Source organism: Barbus barbus, assembly GCF_936440315.1.
Source record: "Barbus barbus genome assembly, chromosome: 30".
Taxonomy (NCBI): domain Eukaryota; kingdom Metazoa; phylum Chordata; class Actinopteri; order Cypriniformes; family Cyprinidae; genus Barbus; species Barbus barbus.
Window position 1 is genome coordinate 17,951,841 of NC_136758.1, and position 20,682 is coordinate 17,972,522.

At 38.9% G+C, this 20,682-nt stretch overlaps 2 protein-coding genes across 5 annotated transcripts in view; both read right to left on the reverse strand.

The window, feature by feature from the left end:
- Nucleotides 1–707: 707 nt before the first annotated feature.
- Nucleotides 708–3,228, reverse strand: LOC306850219 (homeobox protein OTX1 B-like; the record flags this gene model as incomplete). The annotated part of the gene is made up of 3 exons (XM_079385728.1): nucleotides 708–1,427; nucleotides 2,491–2,642; nucleotides 3,132–3,228. 3 exons carry the CDS (start codon nucleotides 3,226–3,228, stop codon nucleotides 708–710), a joined length of 969 nt encoding a protein of 322 aa, XP_079241854.1.
- Nucleotides 3,229–8,444: 5,216 nt separating this feature from the next.
- The window catches only part of ehbp1 (EH domain binding protein 1), a 134,600-nt gene continuing 122,362 nt past the window's right edge, over nucleotides 8,445–20,682 (reverse strand). For 3 of the 4 annotated variants that reach the window (XM_079386533.1, XM_079386532.1, XM_079386531.1), the window contains 4 exons: nucleotides 17,092–17,191; nucleotides 16,064–16,137; nucleotides 10,209–10,323; nucleotides 8,445–9,913 (listed from right to left, as the gene is read on the reverse strand). In XM_079386533.1, coding sequence (XP_079242659.1) covers nucleotides 9,823–9,913; nucleotides 10,209–10,323; nucleotides 16,064–16,137; nucleotides 17,092–17,191 — 380 coding nt within the window. In that variant the 3' untranslated portion in view covers nucleotides 8,445–9,822. The remainder of the gene's footprint in view (nucleotides 9,914–10,208; nucleotides 10,324–16,063; nucleotides 16,138–17,091; nucleotides 17,192–20,682) is intronic. The other variant, XM_079386530.1, reaches the window with a different exon arrangement.

Sequence of the window (20,682 nt, forward strand, 5' to 3'; positions counted from 1 at the left end):
CAATATAAAATCCAAATTTTTTTTCAGGGTAACAAAAATTTGTTTTCAGTAGCCTATATCAAATAAATCCAGCGGCCAATTCTTGATCTTTGGATTATTTGGGGAAAAGATTTACATAAAGTCGTTTCAAAGTCTTATTAAACCATTTGAAATCCAGTAACACCAACTAAATATGGCCAATGTAACTGACCCAAATACATATGTACACAATCCAGCTCCATTAAGCTGACTAGAATCTGTCATTCTAAAAAATAACCATATTTAGAAAACGAAACCGCTGTACAGGGGTTGAGAGGTGGAGGTAAAACGGTCGCTGAGCGTTCAGTGTCCCGTGTAGAAAAACGGTAATCCAGATCAGACAGGAGAGTCTGGCAGAACACTTCAGAACCAGAACTCTGGGTCATTGAGGAAATCTAAAGTCTCTTCAGGGGCAAAAAAAAAGAAAAAAAAAAAAAAAAAAAAAAAAAAAAAAAAGAGGAGAACTAGCTTTCATTTCCATCCACAACTTTGCCACTTTCCCCTTTCTTTTCTCTCTAAAAAAAAAAAAAAAAAAAGGGGGGGGAGGGTGCTCATTTTTTAAAATGTGAGGAACATCTAACTATTTTGTTAAAATCTGCAAGTCCATATATATTTTTTTCCTTAAACTCAGCACACTATTAAAACAGAGAGATGGTGAAAATGGAGGGCACTTTTTAAAAAAAATCAGATCACAAGACTTGGAACCTCCAGGATGCTTGGTCTTTGTAGTCCAAACAGTCTGTAGTGTTGAAGTTGAGCTTCCAGGAGGAGGCCGTTTGCTCCTTGTAATCCAGGCAGTCAGAAGAATTGAAGGCCAGGCCAGTGCCACTGTAGGCCTGGTGATGATGATGGTGGTGATGTCCTGAGGACTGACTGATGTGGTGGTGGGGGTGTGTGGGCATGGACGACGCCGTCATGGGGCTGAGCTGATGAGGGTGGTGAGAGTGCATGGGGGCCAGATAGGAGCCACAGTCCACGCCGCTGAAGTAAGAACCGGAAGGAGTCGGGTAGCCCTGGCTGTAGCCGGTGGTCTGGTTGTAGGGCATGGGGTAGGAGGAGCCGGCCGTGCCTGAGACGGAGCGCTGCATGCAGGAGGCGTTTGAGGGAGCGACGGGCTCTGGCAGGGAGACAGATGGGGGTGCGGAGCCTGGAGAAATGGCCGGGCTCCAAATTGAGGAGACAGTACTGATAGAGGTAGAGGTGCTACTGATGCCTGCGTTATTGGTTGAGGAAGAGGAGGAGGAGGAAGAGCCAGCGCTGGAGACGGCAGGAGGGGTGAACTGGCCGCTGCTCTCTGAGCCCGTGCTCTCCCGGGTGGGTGAGGATTTCTTCTTTGCGGGCCGAGCCTTAGTGTTGCTGCCACTCTGTTGCTGCTGACGACATTTAGCGCGACGGTTCTTAAACCACACCTGCAGGACAGAGAGAGGAAACAAACACTTAAAATACGCTTTGAAATTATGCTCAAACAACAGCTTAAAAAAAAAAAAAAAAAAATTACACCCAGTCCATTACACCCAGTCCACAAACACACATGCACAGAGCTCCATTAAATGATTATGGGGACCTTCCGTGCATGTCTAAAGGACATGTTGGAGAGCCATTGTGCAATATCAGAGTGGAAAATAGCTAGTTATTAGCAGTTCCTGGCTTTAATTTGCATGCAGGGCCTTTCTGCTTTACTGTGTGGATCTAATTTCAGTGCTTGTAGACGGCTGGGTGATAGCAGCCTATTGAGTTTCTCCGCAGAGATGGTAATTCAATAGTGGAAGGAGGGTCTGACCGTGTAAAGCGTTTTGTTTCATGTGCTTATTAAGAGCAAATAAAATTGCTTGGGAAATTGACAGAGGGTTGCTCCTTTAGGCCTGGGATCACTTGAGAAAAAGCATTATTTGCATGAAAAATCCACAGTAGTGGACTGTGGGAATTTTACATTTGCTCATCTCTGATATTTACATCAACTTCAAGGTAGAGTAAGCCTTTTATTAATTTATCTGTGTACAGTTCCTTTATATTTTTTCTTATCCAAATTAGCTACCATTTCTTCAGTGCAGTTAAATCAGTTCAGTATGCACAAACAAATGCACTGAACACTACTTTGGTTTGGAGAGTACAAATTATTCTAGCATAATTATTACATTCTGTAAGGCTGCATAATTAAAAATGTTTAAAAAAAAACAAACAAAAACATATACAGGAGCAGAAATCATCTAGCACTTAACCCTAGTTATGGCTGTATAACTAGGCTGACAATCAAAATGTTAAAACTCACCCACAAGTCTATAAAAATAATTGCAACAACTGTAATAATAATTATTAACTACTACGAACTTTTATGAGAATCAGTAGGGGGAGCAGCTGAGCATAACGGAAATTAAATGTTTTTGGAAAGTTGTCATACTTGGACTAAATGGTTATTTAGAGAAAATGCCCATTTTGAATTTTTATTTTCAAACATTCAGTGGTTACATGTACCTGAACTCTGGATTCGGGAAGGTTGATCTTCAGTGCCACCTCCTCTCTCATGAAGATGTCCGGGTAACGAGTTTTGGCAAAGAGCGCTTCCAGAATGTCAAGCTGTGAGCGCGTGAACGTCGTTCTTTCCCGTCTCTGCTTTCTGGGCGTTGCTGCAAATAATAATAATAATAATAATAATAATAATAATAATAATAAGCAAAAATGTCATAAATGTATTTACAATAGCAATATTACGCTTTATAGAAAGAGTGGAAATGTGTGTGAAAAAAATCTGTTTAGATGTGAAATAGCAAATAGCTTTTGGACATTTTAAAGTATGCCTACTCGGAGATAAAAAATAATTGTTTTACCTCAAAGCGGTTTTAAAATTATAGCGGTCTAATTTACAGATGCTTTGTGGATTATCTTTTAAAAACATGTTGCAACGATGATGCAATGAGCTTGTTAGGCCCAATAAGTTCTATTTAAACATCGAGAGAGAAAAAAACAAAAAAAAAAAACAAACAAAAAAAAACAGTGTCAAGACTAATGTTTCCCTTAACCGAAGTGACTGAAAGAATTTAACAACTTAAAAAATGGCCGCATAAAACGCAGTGTTTAACAGTTTATAATGCACGTAAAACATGTTATGCACGTACCTGGGTATCCGACCGACGGGTGCAGTAGGTCCATGGCTGCACCGCTCAGCCCCAGGCCGTTCATGGCGTAGGGGGGCTGTTTGAGGTATGACATCATGCTAGAGGCAGTCACGGGTCCCCCCAGATCTTGCCAATAGTTCGATTTCCCCCGATGTTGCAGTTTGACGAAGGACGGACCCAATTTAAGTTACTGAAATGCGATTGCAATAATATAAATAATATTATTAGCTGATATGCGTAACCACAGGAAAAGAAAATATGCAAAATGCCAAGTGAATTAAATACAAATCGAGAAAAAAAGTTGCATCCTCTGAAAAATTATTAGAGACCAGGAAGTATAAATAAGTGAAACTAATTGATTGGTTTAAAATACCTTTAAGAATTTCTCTATTATCCTACCTTTTTCGATGATAATAATAATAATAATAATAATAATAATAAGCCTAATAATAATAATAATGATAATGACGACGAATCTTGTTTCTCTTTTGTAATAATAATAATAATAATAATAAGGTCACAATGGTGAAAACTGCATACCGGCATGCCTTACGCGAATTAAAAGTAGGCTATAAATGTATTCCTAATTATTTCTATAAATGTCTATAATTTTATATTTGTAATCGTATTTCAGACAATTCAAAGTTTGAATATTCATCACTTTCTGACATTTCCTATATATAAAGATTTAAAATATTTTGCAAACATTACCTACAATTATTTTTAAAGCACCGATTTAAAATTTTAAAAACCAAAGACCAATTCTGTGCGGTTTCAAAGTAGGCTACTTATCAAAAGAATGACAAAACTTGCAGGCTTAATAAACGGTCTCCAGGGTCACTGAATTTAGCTCGGTGTAAAAATGTAATTGAAATAATCCAATTTATTATTTACAGTAATGTTCAACAAAACTATTTTAAATAATTAACATCTTAGAACAGATAGCAGCCTATAGGGTAATACTGAGAGTCTACTTCTAGAATAATTTATAACTAGGCTATTATTATTATTATTATTATTATTATTATTATTATTATTACACACACGAATAAAAGAAGAAAAAAAAGGTAAAGAAAATATATTAATCTTTATTAACGCTTTGTATTAGTTCTGTTGGTCATTCAATTTAACCAGATTTACCAAGGGGAAATGAATGTGGATGGGCCCCGTGCTGAGAGAACCGAACCGCTGTGTATTCCAGTCTATTCCGTGCTTATTCTTTACTCTGTAAAGACTGGTTAGAAATAACACATCTACGTGCAAATTAACTCAATTACAATGCAGATTAGACCTTTGGGGAAACACCTTCATTTCCTTGCCTTATCACCAAAATAAATGAACAAATACCAAAACACGCCTCTCCAATAACTAGCCTACTCGAGTTCGTCAAACAGGTCGCTATTTTTTAGACTGAATTCATTTTGAAGCATTTACTTCTAAGCGAGTATGACAATTAACAGACTGTTTACTGCGTGACTTAAAAACAATACTGACGTCGGCACACAGAATAGGACGAAACAAAAATAGCCTAATAATAAAAACTTTTTAGAACACTCCTTTCAAGAACCAAATTTAACATAGAAAAACAAATGTTTTGCTAATATTCAAACAAGAAATTAACACCGAAACTTGTATTAGTTCCGTTTTGTGAATGTGTTGAACGTTAACAATAAAATTAGCCTAGAAAAAAAAATTAAAATACGCATTTTATTTATTTTTTACCTTTTTTCAGAACCCTCCGTCCTTCTCCTCTTCTGATTTTTTTGCAGTCTGAACAGACGATAAAAATATCCACCAATGCAAGAGTTCAGGAAGGCAACCCGACCGAGGAACCTCACCAAATAAATGTCGTCTAAAACTCTCCTCAAAGCTGCAGATATGCAGCAATGTTGATATGGCGCACGTGTCTGGCCTTTAGCTGGACTTCTTGTAGTCTATTCAGAGTGTGTTCTCGTGGTTTAAAACCAAATACATTAAACTCACTTGCTTTGGCTTTCTCGTTCGTGTCTGTCACTAGTTTAAGGTGATTGCTAATGTAGACGGATGGAGATTGATCACCTTCTCCTAACCCTGCCTCTCTAAGAGCGTAGGACACCTGCAGATCCGCCCACTCCAGCCAATCGCTGCGCATTCTCTGCTTGATTGACAGCTGTACCAGCCAATCTATGGGCAGAACATCCTTGGAGCCCCACCCCGCGCTGACTAAAGACATCAAGAACATGCACCGTACAAATAAATCTTTAGAATTTCGAGAAGACCTAAAATATAAAGAAAAGTGTAGACAATGCAGATTTAATATTTCCTAATTTTGAAGACAGTTGGAAAATATTGCAATATGGGCTTCACATACAAAAGTCGTTTTAAAAGGCTATGAAGTAGGCTTTAAAAAATATTTAAACAATTTAAATTATAACTATTTTACTGAAAGACTTTAGAATTACGATGTAGGCCGATGCATTTAATTAGGAAGCCCTGTCAAATCCAAACAAAATAGGCCTATTCACTAAATTCTTATTTACAATTATGACCGTTTTGGGTCTTGAAATGTAATTTATTTAGAGGTATAGCCTAGCTCTAGAAAAATACGGACACATTATCGCATATAAATAAATTACCCTAATCTAAAGGCAAAATTGACCAACGTGGATTGAACAGAGTAATATAATTAAAGCCATCCAAAATCTAAGTAAATGACATCAAGGCCTTTTCTGAAATGTCTGACACCACGAAAAAAAAAAAAAACTCCACAAATTCACAAAGTAGCGTTTGATATAGAATATGATTCCCTTAAGTGATCGATTCATGTAGTCCATCGATTTGAAGCGGTGTAAACATGCAGCAAAAAAAGTTTAATTTATCCACTTTATCTATTTTCATTTTTATTGTTACCTCGCCTCATGAATATTAATGAGTGGCTAATCCCCACTTAGAATTACATTTCAGAATAGTGTGCGTAAAGTTTAATAGGCAGACGGAGAGGAAACGTGAAAGGGAGTGAAGAAAAACCCGGCCCTTCCAGAAAAGAAACGAAATCAGCACATAGAGAGAGTCTGAGCCTCAGAGAATCAAAGAAAGCACCTTTCAAGCCTCACTTTCCCAAAGAAATGCCAATAAAATATGGTAACAGAATATCACGGAGGGCGCGGTGTTTCCTTAACTGTTTCTGAAAGGCTCAGAAGATCTTAATAAGGCTTCGCTCGGTCCTTTTGTTGATCTCACAAAATCAACTCATTCTAATTGAGGCCTGAGCTGAAAGCGACCTAATGTTCAAAGCAAGTGACCGCCGGAGGAACGAAATTACATTTTTACTATATGGGGCATCCAATCAAAGACCGGGCGGCTTTACGCGTTCTTCTATAGATCAACAAAGTCATCGACTAAAGTAGCCTACTCTTGGGAGTAACAGAGATGCTGCTGTTAGCCGTCAATAGATGCGGAAAAACTAAAGGGAAAGTTATTGGACACTGCTTAGAAGTACGGTGACAGGGAATGTGCATATTAAATGTTTATACTGCCTGTTTAAAGCACAAGTGTTGGCCCCAGGCCCCCAAAAGGCAGATTCCACCCGCCCTTAAACTATTTCCACGGATAATAACAACAATAAAATGTGATCCTCAATCAAGCACACAATAGAAATATACAGCTCCTGCATTTTGTCCGTTTGCTAGTTTATGCTCTCGGCCCTGATGTTGCTAAGACCCCGTGATAAACCCAGAACAAGTATCAAGTTATCAGGTTGCAAGAAGCTTTTGTAATAAGAGCATTTTGTCTAATCCCAAATTGCAGTCGAATTTTCTAAATGCTGAGCTCGTAAATCTCGGGATTAGAGGAGGCGAGAAGAGGAGGGGGAAAAGTTTGGTTTCTTTAGCCGGCAGGATGGGAGAGGGTCGGCGATGTTGTCGGTCCTTATTAAAACGATGATGCATAAAATACGATATTGAAGCTCGTACAGAAGGCTCGGTACCGATTCCCCCGGTGTATTTTAGGACGAGGAGAGTATTTTCGGCGGTCGAGGGGCTTCGTGAAGTCCAACAGCTCAACACCTGAAGTCAGGCCGTGGACTTCAAAGCAGCTGGATCCACAGAAAGGGCTCTGGGACTCGAGCTGAGATGCTCTGCTTTTCGCTACGCAGTTTTGGAGAGCTCTTTATGCCTCTATAAGAATATCGATTTTTAAAAGCTTTTTTCACTAAACGTATAGCCTACTGTTGGTTTGAGCCTGAAAACAATAGTTGGGAAAATGGACAACAATCAGGTAAGGGAATTAATTGTGCATTTTGACAATGCCACTGCATGTGAATGTGTGAACTAGAACGACCCCAGATGAAGTTTAATTTTGTTTTAATCTTTAAATTTGTTTGTGTCTGTGAAATGCAGAGAAAATGTCAGAGGTATCTAAACTTTCTGATAGTAGCTGAAACAGAACATTAAATGAGTTCTAATATAGCCTAATATAAAAAAGCACAAATGCAAGACATATTTTCATCATGAAATAGAATTTATATATTTATTCATTTATTTTTTACAAAATTAAAAAAACTAAAATAAAGGTTTACGAGCTTTCATAAAAATACGTTTCTTTAAACGTAGCCTATTCCTAAAGTTAAATATTAATATTCCATCCCACGGTTTACTGGGACAAATCAGATGTATAGAAACACATCTTATATTAAATTAGGCATCTGAATAGACTGCAAAACAGTTCAAAGCGGTCATTTAGATATGAACACCACACTACCGTCTCATCGGGATTACACGGACCTCGCCACAGGTCTAATGCATAAAATTATGACATGCGTTTGAAGCGACTGAGGCTCAAACTCTCCGATTAGTAAAGGCAACAAACAAACGTCCTTTCCGCCGCCGTGTAATGGTTTGTGAGCGCATATAAGTGTCTCCTATTCAGGAGATTACAGTCATCTGTGATAACTGCAAAATAGTAAAAACAACAACAACAAAAAACGCCCGGGGGGGAACGGAGGTACAGTCGGATCCAACCATCAGCAAATTAATGTAGAAGTATTAGAAGGACTAAGGGAGGACGTCAGCTGTCAAAACTTATTTTGCTCGTTAAATGGAGGCTGCGAGGCTGCGGTGATGGCTGTTTGGCTGAGAATGAAGTGTCTGAGGGAAAACAGATGCTTTGGACAGAGTGATTCTGCCTTAATCTCCCTCTGAGGAACGACCTCAAACAAAACTAAACGCAAACATTCATTTAGAAATAACCGTAAAACGCAAGGGAATTTTCGCAGACCCTCTTGAGTGCCTGTAAATTGTTTTACTAATTGAAAAAAGAAGAAAGTATGTATTGTTTCGTCATAGTGCGACTTTATAAGGCTTTATTTAAAGAAACGATTGTCTGAAAACGTCAGTCCAGTCAGAACTCCACAAAAACATTAATTCAAGAGATTATTAAATCAGTAGGTCAAAAATAACATAGACAGGAAAATCTATGTAATAATGACAGAAATTCAATTATTCGGACAATTTAAATAAAAACGAACAGAATTGCATGAACGACATAATGAAATAAATGCGTTTAAAAAAAATAAAATTCGAAGTTCATTCAGTATCAGATGAATAAAGATTGCACACAACATTTGCTGCATATAGGAACACAAGGCCAAATCCATTAGTAACACCCAAAACCACACGAACTGTTTGATTCGAGTATGAAATCATTTGGATTTTATTGAACAGTGATATCTATAGTACAGTGGAATAAATAAACCGGTGATGCTCATACAATAAAGACGTGAAACTGAAATATGCAGACAAGAAAAGCCTCCCTTCTAACTATACAATAAATATTAAAGTCCTTGAGCAAATGTACAGGATTGTGAAGATGGTTACTTTAAAAACGTCTCAAACTGTAATAAAAGCAAACAGTAATAAATTACACTGATCGTGACTGCTTCTGAAATTATTTTTTTTCCAAGCTATTTTAAGCCTCCAACAGTGAAATGAAATGTACAACATGACTGTTTATTTTTTTATACGCACTCGCAGTATTTCACTCTTCTCACTAAAGCAAGCTCTAAAATGTTTGGTAACCATATTAAACATAAAAAACCCCACAAAATAATTTTTTATATGCAACAAGTCCCCCTTCTCAAATATTCTACGCTTAGAAAGTTGAGTAATTAAAACATTTCAGCTCTTGTTAGAGAAGAACATGTTGATAGATTTTTACTTCAAACTGAAATGTGATATGATTTTGAAACCCAATCCTATTCACAAACAAAAAATGTCCCAGGTTTGAGTAATAATTTCCTGCAAGAAAGAGAAACACATTCGGAAGGCTGTGAATGCCTTAGCATTCAGATTAATCTGTATTATAATGGATTTAACCATTTAGTCTTTTAGAAATTGTACAGCTTTGCATCTCCTCAAATATTAGTTCCTTAAGTACCTTGTTTATGAAATCCAACAAACCAAACCTAATAATAATAATAATAATAAACTTTTTGTGTTTGTGTATGTGAAATAATAAATCTCAGGTATTAATAAAACACGATGCATCTCAGGGCATTCGGCAGTTCTTAAGCCCTTAGTGATAGCAAAAAGATCTAGATATGAAGATTTAAAAGTACAATAATAAGGTGTATGCTGTGGTCTCTATGACACTAATACATTTCAAGACTTTGTAGTGTACATGTCATCTTGCTCCTTTTTTGCCTGGGAAATGACCGTCACTGAAGAACACACTTCTCCTCTTTCTTTGCCATCTTGCCTTTGTTCTGTTCCAGGGTTCTCTCCAGGTGCTCATCTTCCTCCTCAGCCCTGCCGACACACACACAGGATCAAAGGTCATAGACAGGGACACAGGAGAATGCCACCTGCACCTCCACCACCTATGACCTGTACTTCAGAGTCATTTTGGCTCTTGAAATATCCACAAGGCCTCTCTGCCTGACTCCACCCCCCCACAAAACACCTAAACACACTTGATGGCAAAGAGAACACGGGTGACTGCAAACTTTGGCCTTTAAAACCCTCTCTGATCCACGCTATAGGGCCTGGAGGACTAATCCTGGCTCTGACAAATCCCACAATGCCTTGCAGCCGGAGGACTTACTCTTTCTCCTGGGCGTCCAGGTCTCGGACCAGCGCATCGCGTTTGTTGACCAGTATGACCAGCTCATCCAGCAGCAGCTGCTCTCGGCGTTTTTGCGCCTCTGTCTTCTGCCAGTCTGGAAGGTGGAAAAGAAACATGGAAGAAAGTTAGAGAAAAAGCTCAGGTTGATCATTAATCACCTTAGAGCACCTTCCAACATAATCCAGGAAACAAGACATCCAAAAACAACAGTTCTTTCATCATTTACTCACCCTAATGTCATTCCAAACTATCAATATATGAAATTTGTATTATTTTTATTTTTTCATACAAAGAAACCCATTTGGCTCCAAAGTTGTTTTAGACACCACTGACTTTCAAAATTGTGTGTTCCACAGAAGTAACAAAGTCGTAAGGGTTTGGAAATGATATGAGGGTGTGAAAATGATGACAGAATGTAATTTTTGGTTGAATTATCCCTTTAAAAGACATACATGTCATATACTGGCTTTTAGTGAGAAAGACATCACTGTCCTGTGATAAAATATTCAGAAAATGTAGCCCGTACTGCCGTGGAGTTCTTGTACAGTTGTACCAGGGTACCCACAGGTCCCTGTATGGAGAGCAGCCACACGGTGGAATTCAGACAGAAGGGATCTGATAATGCGAGTGAATGCGAGGACAGTACATTGAGTACACCAGCTGCTGTCAGATGCCTCAAATCGTCTCCAAAGAGATGCACTGATGCCATTTCTAAGACCGAATTGCAAAAAATCTGTCCATAAATATAGTAGAATTCAGATTTTTATAACTTTAAAACAGAGTTCCGTAATCAGGAAAAAAGCACTTAAATGTTTTATTTCATATGTGGTTTTTGAAAACAAATGACATAAATTGAATGTTTAAAAGGTGTGTGACTATAGCAAAGGTCTCTGTGAGGTGACCTGCTCCTGTCCCACTGCCAACAACGGGTCTGAAATATCAGCCAGGCAGACGAGATCAGGCCTTACTGATACCAGTGCAGATTAGGGCCCTGCTCACAGCCAAGGGGAAGTTATCTTACCGGGCCTATTCTTCAGCCCGCTGTAAGAACAGACTGTACTAGTGTCTTTACACTGCTTTATTAGCGCTCCCTCATGCACACAGACTCACAAAAACACGCACACACGAAAAGACAGATTCTGGCCAAAAAAAAAAAAAAAAGAGACAAATGCACATTCAAACTTCTGAAAAGTCTATCCTTAAAATAAGTGTACTTCATTAAAAATAACTTTCTGCTGTAGTTGTGTGAAATTGCAGTGTGGTGCTGAGAGCGCCGTTGGTCCCAAAAGGCCTGCTCCTTGCTCTTGTTTAACCTCTGCGCCTTTGAAGTGAAGCACAGTGGCAAAATGAACACAGTTCCAATATTTGAAAGTTATTTGGCCCCCAGCAGCTAAATGAAAGTCTTTGGTGTTCTGACATTAGGCTTCAGAGAGGCTAATGCTAAATATTTGAGAGGATTTGTCTCAGATTTAACGAACTTGCAGAATTTGAACAAAAGCTGCAGGAAGGAAAATTAAAAAAAGGGGATGTTGTTCTTTAAAAAGCAATTTAGTGAAAAACAAACAAATATGGAGTTTAATTTTCTGTTATGCTAGCAATGCAACACGGGCCGGTCGTTTCCTGTGCGCCCAACAGTGCTGAATGCATTTAACATCCTACAGGCCGGACTGTTTATCCTGCATCACTCTCCATACGTTCTCTGTCTTTCACGACCCTCCTCTTTAATTTGCTCTGTCGTTTCTGCTACCCCTCTGTCAAAAACGACAATGCCTACTTCACAAAGACCTGCCTGGAGGGAAGGCTACGACCAACAAAAACTTCTCCTGCATGTCCCAAAGAGGTAGAGAGAGAGAAAAAGCCCCTCGACTCTTTACCTCCTCCTCCTGTTCCCCTTCAGCATTCTTAGCCAAAAAGCCACAGATCCTCCCCTGCACCTCCGGCAGAGGCCGCATGCAGCTGTCAATCAAGCGGGAGCGGCAACGCCCCCCTCATTAAGAAGGTAAACAATGAATATGGACGCAGAGGGACACGGCAGAGTAAACGAGTGATCGCGACTCGCCAAAAAACACTAAGGGAAGCTGCTGCCTCCTTCTCTCTTTTCCTCGAAGAAGAGATGGATGAAGACTATTTGGAGGTGGTGGTTGTGGTGGGGGGGGGGGGGGGGGGGGGTTCAATCCTTTTTGGATTACTCCCCTCTTTCTCTCTCTCTCTCATCGCCCTGGGCAATCACGTTAAAACTCACATGGTTGGTGCTTATTCAGATAACCCTAACAATGCACACCAATGGTAACCATGTGAGCACTCACAACCCACAGAAGAATGCACTGGTTCAAATCCCCATGACCCTCCTCCACAGCAAAATTTATTCAAGAGTGCAACCTGCTCGGCAGCTTCAGGAGGCACAGGGCTTCTGAGAGTTCTGCTGAAAGATCACTAAACACAAACTTCACACACACGCTCTACTTGCTTTAGCGAACGGACACACGAAGCAAACTTTTGGACCGAATGGAGGTTTTTTTTTTGGTTAGAACTTTTTTTCGGAGGAAATGAGAGGAAATAAGTAGTGTTGGAGGAATCCAGGGAAAAATGCATGATCTTATTACAGCAGATTTGGGCGAGCGCTGGGCAGGCTGGGAGCTCCGGCGTAAGATGGAGCTGGAGAGAAGCCAGCTGGGAATGAGACAAAGACCAACATGGAAAACCATGACAAGGAGGATGACGGGACAACAGTCCCAGGATTCTTACCACGCTATTCCCAAACCACATCTCCCATCTGCTTTATCAGATACAAATAAAGTGACCAACCAAATAAACAATGCCTTTGAATAAACATTTGAATCACTAATCTGCATCTTGTTTTTGTGCATGCATTTGAGTGATGTAACTCATTTGGGTTTTGAGAAATGGAAAAAAATGTTTTACTATGAAAGGTTAAAATGCTGAGGAAAAACAACCTGTAAATCATTTCAGTAAAATTTTCCGGGACATTTTCCGAGATATCAACTACTACCTACTACAGAATATTATCACTTAAATTAAAGCCAAATGGTAAAAAAAAAAAAAAAAGATTCTGGTGTCATTTCTAAATGCACAAAACACAGCCGACTACACAAACACAAACTTCTATTAGATGCAGTTATATAAAAGTGGACATTGAGAGTCAAATGCAGAAAGCAACGGCTAAGTGGAAATGAACACAGATTTCTGTGAATAGTGTAGAATGAGAAAGTGTCGTCTCGCCTTATCTCCAGTTCCAGTCAACTAGCAATCTTGAAAGAGTTTGCAACATCATCAAAGCCGGCCATTTGATAGGATTCTCACCCTGCACCCAATCAATCTGAGGAATACGGCAACCCAGACATGTAACAAAGCTCAAATAGATTTACAAATGGGGTTGTAGGGGGATAAGCCCTTGCACAGGATTACATATTGATTTTAAACATATAAAAAAGCTTATCATATAAAACCGTAACAACAAAACTGGGGGACCTATGCAGAAATCCCTCGGCAAAAAGGAGCGTCCACTTTCAAATATAACACCCCGGAGTGCACCGCATTTGAGGAAAGAAAGAAATGGGGAGAGGGGAGGGGGAAAAAAGACGAATTTGAGAGAAAGCGTGTGTGCATGGCAGGCAGATAAAAAGGGCAAAAAGGATCAATTTAGAGGCAGAGAAATAGGAGTCATGGCATATTGTGGAAGGCCTCGCCACTTTTCTTTGCCTCCCCACAGCGGAGCGCAGACTGAAGGGGTTATCGTTTAGCTGACATTAACACTCACCCTGTTTGCTCTACACCTTTAACCGAATCCTTCCCGTCTTTTCAACCTGCCTTTATAATTTCTGAAATATTTCCTTTCCCTTTCTGGTGTCCACAGGCTTCAGATCTAACAGTGTGTAATGCAACAGGCAACAAGTTTAATTTAAGTCAACGACTAATGATATCTACAGTATTAATATTTATTTAAAAAAAGAGCAAACTCATCCAACCGACAAAGGTTGCTCCATATGGCATGCTAGTCAGGAACGGGCTAATTCAGATTTGAATAACTGGCTCCCTTTCAAAATTGGAAAGTGTGACATCTCACAGGAAACTAAAATGAAATCTGAATTTGAATGAAGGGAAGATCAATTTACTGAATAATAAAAAAAACTGAACACATTCTAATCTATCTATCTGTCAAAATAAATAAATAAATGAAACAAGGCTTTGCTGAACCAACATTCAAAGTTTGTCCTTTCTAGTTAAAAATCAGTTTTATGTATTCCAATTCACTTTAATTGGACTTTATATTCAAATGTAAATGCAAAATTCAATTCTGCATCCTGTTTGCTGTCAACAAAACAAAACATTGAGGACACTTGGAATAGAGACATCAAATAGTTCTTAACATTTTGTTAAAAAAAAAACATGTAAAATGTTCTAAATTCTACTCAAACATGACATCTATACGAGGCTTCAATATTACTCATCTCCAGGTCACATTGACTGTAGATTCTCCTCTGCACAGTCGTGGGGTCGAGGAGGGTGAGTATTTTTCTCTATCAGCGAGAGAGTGTGCGCTGATACGAGAGAAAGTGTGTGTGTGTGCCCGTCTGAACGCCTCAGCCACTACACTTCCAATGTCATCAGCTGACCAAGCAAATCAGCAATTACCTGTCTGCATTGGCTGGGCGCGAAAGCCCGTCGGCGCTCCAAATAAGAAACTGATGCACGAACCTCCTCACCAGCAGCTCAGAACTATCTCTGACTCGCTTCAGAAACACCCTGACTCTGAATGCCAAGTGCTGAGCCTCATGGGAGAAAGAGAGAGAGAGGGAGCAAGGCAGATAAAGTGAGAGAGAGAGAAAATAACTGCGAGTGATAATTCAACAGGTAGCAGTGTGTGGACTGATAGGGTTGTTACAAGCAGCAGGGACTGAATTACCACTGCCGCGGACGAACCCTGTCACCCTTGCACATCCAGACCAATATTTGGAACTCACTACATGTTCGCTGATAAGTGGACACAAGGCTGAGGCACTTCAACATCTGAACATTATTAGCTTAAATTCCAGCTATCGGGCTCAGCATTTAGCGTTCAGTATCACGGCGGCTCTCAGCATGGAGGAATCTTTCAGAAACAAGACAGAAGCATGTCAAAATATTGAGATGAACCGTGTTGATCTGCCTCGGCGAAGCCCTGGAGGTGAGAAAGCAGGTGGCGAATACGGGGAGCTATGCTCTCTGCTTGGCTATTCATGTCCACTGTCAACCTCTCCGAACTAATTAGAATTGATTTATGATGGATCAGCTAGCTTATCAGGTGCAGAAAGAAATTACCATGGCTAGCCAAGGGGTGAGAGGGTCACCATCGAATTGTAAAATCAATTTGCATTGATTGTAAAAGGTTCATTTTGCGAAAGAGGACACAGTCAAAGGGATTAAACTTAACCAGACAACTTTGATACCACACAATAGGCTTTATTTTTTTTACTTTCCTTACCTGTCTGTATAACACGCACTCAAAAAGCTTATAAACGCGAGTGCGTTCTTTGTTGCCCTGAGGCACATCACAGAGATTTAATATTGACGTGGAAGTGACATCTGCACTATGGCTGTAATACCTGTGGTTTTGAGAGTAAATCATATATATTGTGTCCAATCCAAGGGTGAATTTGTAAGATCTACATTAATAAAAGGAGCTAAAAGAATTGGCAGCATTATCAAATCAGGGCTGGGTGGGCGGAGCCACGTCTGAGGTGTCAAAGAGCAGGTTTAATTAAGCAGGAAAGGATCTTTGTCTTTCACAGAGCGTCTCTCAAATTCACCCCCAAATCCCTTTCATTCCCTCTTACCTTCAATCGCCAGCATTGCCCTTAATTCTCGGTTCAGCAGCTCAAAGCGTCTCTCCAGATCGTGTTCCTTCTCCCTGGGCAAGTTGTAAAAGTTCATCAATATGTTAATTACTAAATCATTAAACACTTAAAGAAACCTTTAATAAACATTGATTCGTGAACTCGCCAACACCTTCCCTACCTCACATTAATCTACTGCAAATAAACGATACACAAACAGGAACAGAGGGGGCCGAGTGCAAAAAGCGGGCAGGCGGGCGGGCGTTTGGAGTATCACACGGCAAATTAAATTTCGCCACTTTCAAATGTATTGGAAATGAGCTAACTCTGTCCCTAATAGAATTTGTCCTTCACAGCCTGTTCGGTGACTAAAAAGAAATGAAAGAAAGAGAAATTATCAAGGCCCTTTTAATTGAGCACTTAAAAAGCCCTTTTCCAGTGATATAATGTGATTAGAATACTTCAATCTGTCATTTGTGAGAGCTTTGAAACTCTGTTTCTTTCTTCTCCTCCCTCTCTCTCTCTCGCTCTTTATGTAGAATGAACAGCCGCCTAGATTTCTGTACGTCTCACTCGCACTTTTAAAGAAAAGGATGAAAGGTTTAAAAAAATGAACATTATCATCTTTTGAGGCAAAAAATAACTGCGAAAGTAGTTAAAAACAGGGTAAATATGTGGGTTATTGTTATAATGGTTTCCTCTTTTAGGTGAATGAAGTCATTTTTTTCAATTCTTTTTTTTTTTTTTAGTCGATCCAATTCTCATAATGGGTGGAATAATACAGTCTTTGAAATCACATTATTGCAGACGCGTCCGTTCTGATATGCCGTTTTGTCCGCTTTATGGTGGAGGGCCACCGGGGGAGGGGTGGAAGTGAATGAGGGGCCCGACCTTCTAACTGGGCTCAGGTCTCCTGGGAAAATCATTTCAAGTGTGGATCTCAACATATTATAGGTGTGTGTGCTCCGAGACCACCGCTTTCATTGGTAAGGGTTGGAGAAAGAGGAAAAGGGTAAACATGAACTCACAGCAGAGAGAGTTGGTTCTGTCGGCGGATCAGAGCGTTCTTCTTGTTGACCAACGTAAACCATTCCTGCATCATGGACTCTTCCTCTTCTTTATTATTGCCTGGAGACACACATACACAAAAAACCTGAGTATGTGAAACCTTATTATATCATTATTGCCATATTAAAAAACAGTGCTGTGGCGCAGGGGTTTGAAAACTAGGTCTGGGGACCCCCAGTGGGTGCTAGAAGGCCTGCTTTAAAAATTAAAATTAAAACACAAATATCTTAAAACAAAGTCAGTTATTTTAAAATAAAATATCTGAAAATATTACAGAACTTAACATTTTACCATTTCATTCTGGTTTCTAAACACTGGTTAGAAACCATGAGATTAAATCAAAAACTATTTTTGTTCAGTCATCAAAAATTCCCACTAATTACTGACATGCTAAATATGATCTACAAACACCTAGCCAATAATTAGACAATTAGCCAAGTTCCTGCTAGTTACAACAAATCTCCACTTTAAACTTCAATAAAACAATTGAATCTCTAAAGTCTCACCGTGTTCTTTAAACAGACACTATAACAGAGAGAAACACACACAGACTTTTGACCGACTTTCTCTGGCACGGATAAATTAAGCACTTTTCTCACACCTCCAACGAGTATAAAGTGCATCAAATGAGATTATCAGAAAGGCTTTTCTCAACAGCACAGACTGACACGCACGTTACGAAGCCATCCAGATGTGTGTTCACTACCTACATATTAGACACTTCACAAGGTACTGCCATTGTCAGTAAAACAGAGATGGCTCTGGATTAGAGCAGGATTAATGCAGGCTGGTTACTTTCCTCCGCTGACTGGGATTAAAGCCTCAACTCTGGTTCTTTGTGAAGCCTCAGAGCTTCAGATCCGATGTACATCCAAAAGCGCATGTCCTGTGCCCGAGGCCTACATGTGCGGATGCCAAACTTACATAGTCGGAAACAACAGGTGGGGGCCCGCCCATTGCTCAAATGCCAGATGTGTAAAAGTTAAGAAACTCAGTTACTCTTATAATTCTCACGGTAAAAATTAGCTATTCAAATTCAATGACTCATGCGTGAATGCAACTGAATATCTGGAGTGCAATGTTTTTTTTTTGTTTTTTTTTTTATGAAATTAAAACTCTTATTCAGCAAGGATGCAATAAATTGTTCAAAATTGACAGCAAATACTTAAGTTACAAAAAATCTATTTCAAATAAATGCTGTTGTTTTGAACTTTATATTCCCAGTATGTAAGATGGTTTCCACAAAACCACATTGATAATAATTTAAAAAATGCAGCTTGAGCACCAAACCAATTTAGCATGATTTCTGAAGGATCACGTGACACTGAGGACACAAGTATCGGCTGCTGAAAATTCAGCTTTATTACACCAAATAATAAATACATTTTAAAACATATTCAAATACAAACCAGTTGATTTAAATTTTAATACTATTTTACAATTAGTTTTTGTACTGTAATTTTGATCAAAGAAATACAGCTTTGGCGAGCATAAGAAACTTCTTTCAAAAACATAAATTCTTACCCACCCCAAACATTTGTTTTTGTTTTGGTTTTAGTAGTTACATGGCAGAAAGTTAATAATGTCACGAGAGACAAGATTTCACATTTTGTTGGTTTTGTCTGACCAAATGATGACTTCGATGTCAGTATTCTGAGCATTTTTGTGACACTAATTATGTCTTTGAAGAGGGATGAAAGAGGAGAAAAGACGAAAGATCCTTTAAGCTTATGTAATCACATCACCTACTCTATGCTCCTGTGATACCTGTCTGTTCCTGACAGCATCAATAACAGAATTAGCATCTGTACACAAACACGCTCAAGCTTTTTACAAATGTGAAGACTTTAAGATCAACTTTTATAGATCTTAAGATGAGAATTACAGTGTCACACCATTATATAAAAATGTCCACTTCAGTGATCTTGGATGCCCTTGATATGCATTTAACTTTCTTCAGATAACAGTCAAACACTGTTATCAAAGACAATTCTACTTAATATTTACAGCCATATATTATACTGTTAAATGAGGTTATTAAACCAAAAATGTATGAGAAGCCATAGCATATTGTGAATATAGTGCAGCTGAGTACTTACAATTTCTTCAGTCATGACTATATTTGATTATAGCAAGTGTTTTACTGCTTATTGCTATTTTTAGCAAAACATTATTAAATGGCATCTTTTGACTTGAAGATATAGTTACTATTCAATAAATAAAAATTGGGTACAGTGAAATGAAATGGTGAACAGGAGTTTAATGTCAGGTGCTACTATATTGTGGATTTGAGCACAACTAGAATGCCGTACTGACCAATCAGAAGCCAGGACTGGATCTATTAAAAAAAAACAAAAAAAAAAACAAGCAGTATGACAGTGTGTGCGTCTGTCTGTGTGCACAGAGCCATTACGAGGATGAGGTGGGGGTGACAAAGGGCGGATCTTCAATAAGAGTCTGATGTGGGAACTTGCGCCTCGGATCTTTTTTCCATCATGCTGTTGCTTGGCACCATGTGACTGTGATGCTGGTCATGTGAGAGAGACAAATCCGCTAGCCACAACAAAGCCAGTGGCAGCCCCCGGTTGGGACGACGGCCCTGTCACTCACCCCCACCAAAACTCCCCGGCCCTCCACCAGGGGAGCCGCTCTCATGTCTGCCAGTGCCAGATGTGTGAAATTTTGTATTTGACGACAATGCAGAGTAGAAGGGAGGGGAAAAAAAAAGAGGGGGTCCGGGATTTAGGAATCAAGCCTGGATTATTGTAGTCAACTTTTAAATAGTGCAGCTCGGAAGGGATAAAGTGTGCAGTGACAGGTCATTGTAGCGACGCACAGTCAAATGAAACAAGCAAATAATAAATGTAATATTAAGCTTGTGTGACATTGTAAGGGAATGACGGATTAGCAGCCGCATCCCGGAGGCCAATGCCTGAGCATCAGCACTGACAGAGCCCTGACAGCATGAAAGAAGCCCTTGCTTTACCACTAAAACAAATAACACGCACACAAACACACTCTTCCATACACATTCAACAGCACAAACACTTAAAATATGACCTTTGCTGGGACGACCCAAATAACTGATGGCCTGAAAATGCAAAAAGAACTAATTTCTGATTCATATCATATAAATGCCCAGCGTTATTTTAGTATCAGTGAGATACTATTATGGTGTTTATTAATACTTTGAATTTTTGTTTTCCATTCCTATTTTTAATTAGGTTTTAGTTGCTTTTTTTTTTTTTTTCTTAGTAGTTTTTTAAAAATGTCTATATCAGTTTTATTCATTTTATTTCAGTTTTAGTTTTAGATATTAAACTAAATTAAAATGAGAAATATTGCCTTGGCAAATAGCTGAAATCATGTTTTTATATTACATTTTATTTCAGTTAACAGTTTTTTATTTCAAGTACCAAAAATGGTTTTAAAATGGTTTTAATTTTAGTTTCAGTTTTAGTTTCTTACAATAACTCTGAATATCACAGTTAAAAATGCCACAACCTATACAAATTTACACAGATAATTCAAATTACAATTTATAATAAATC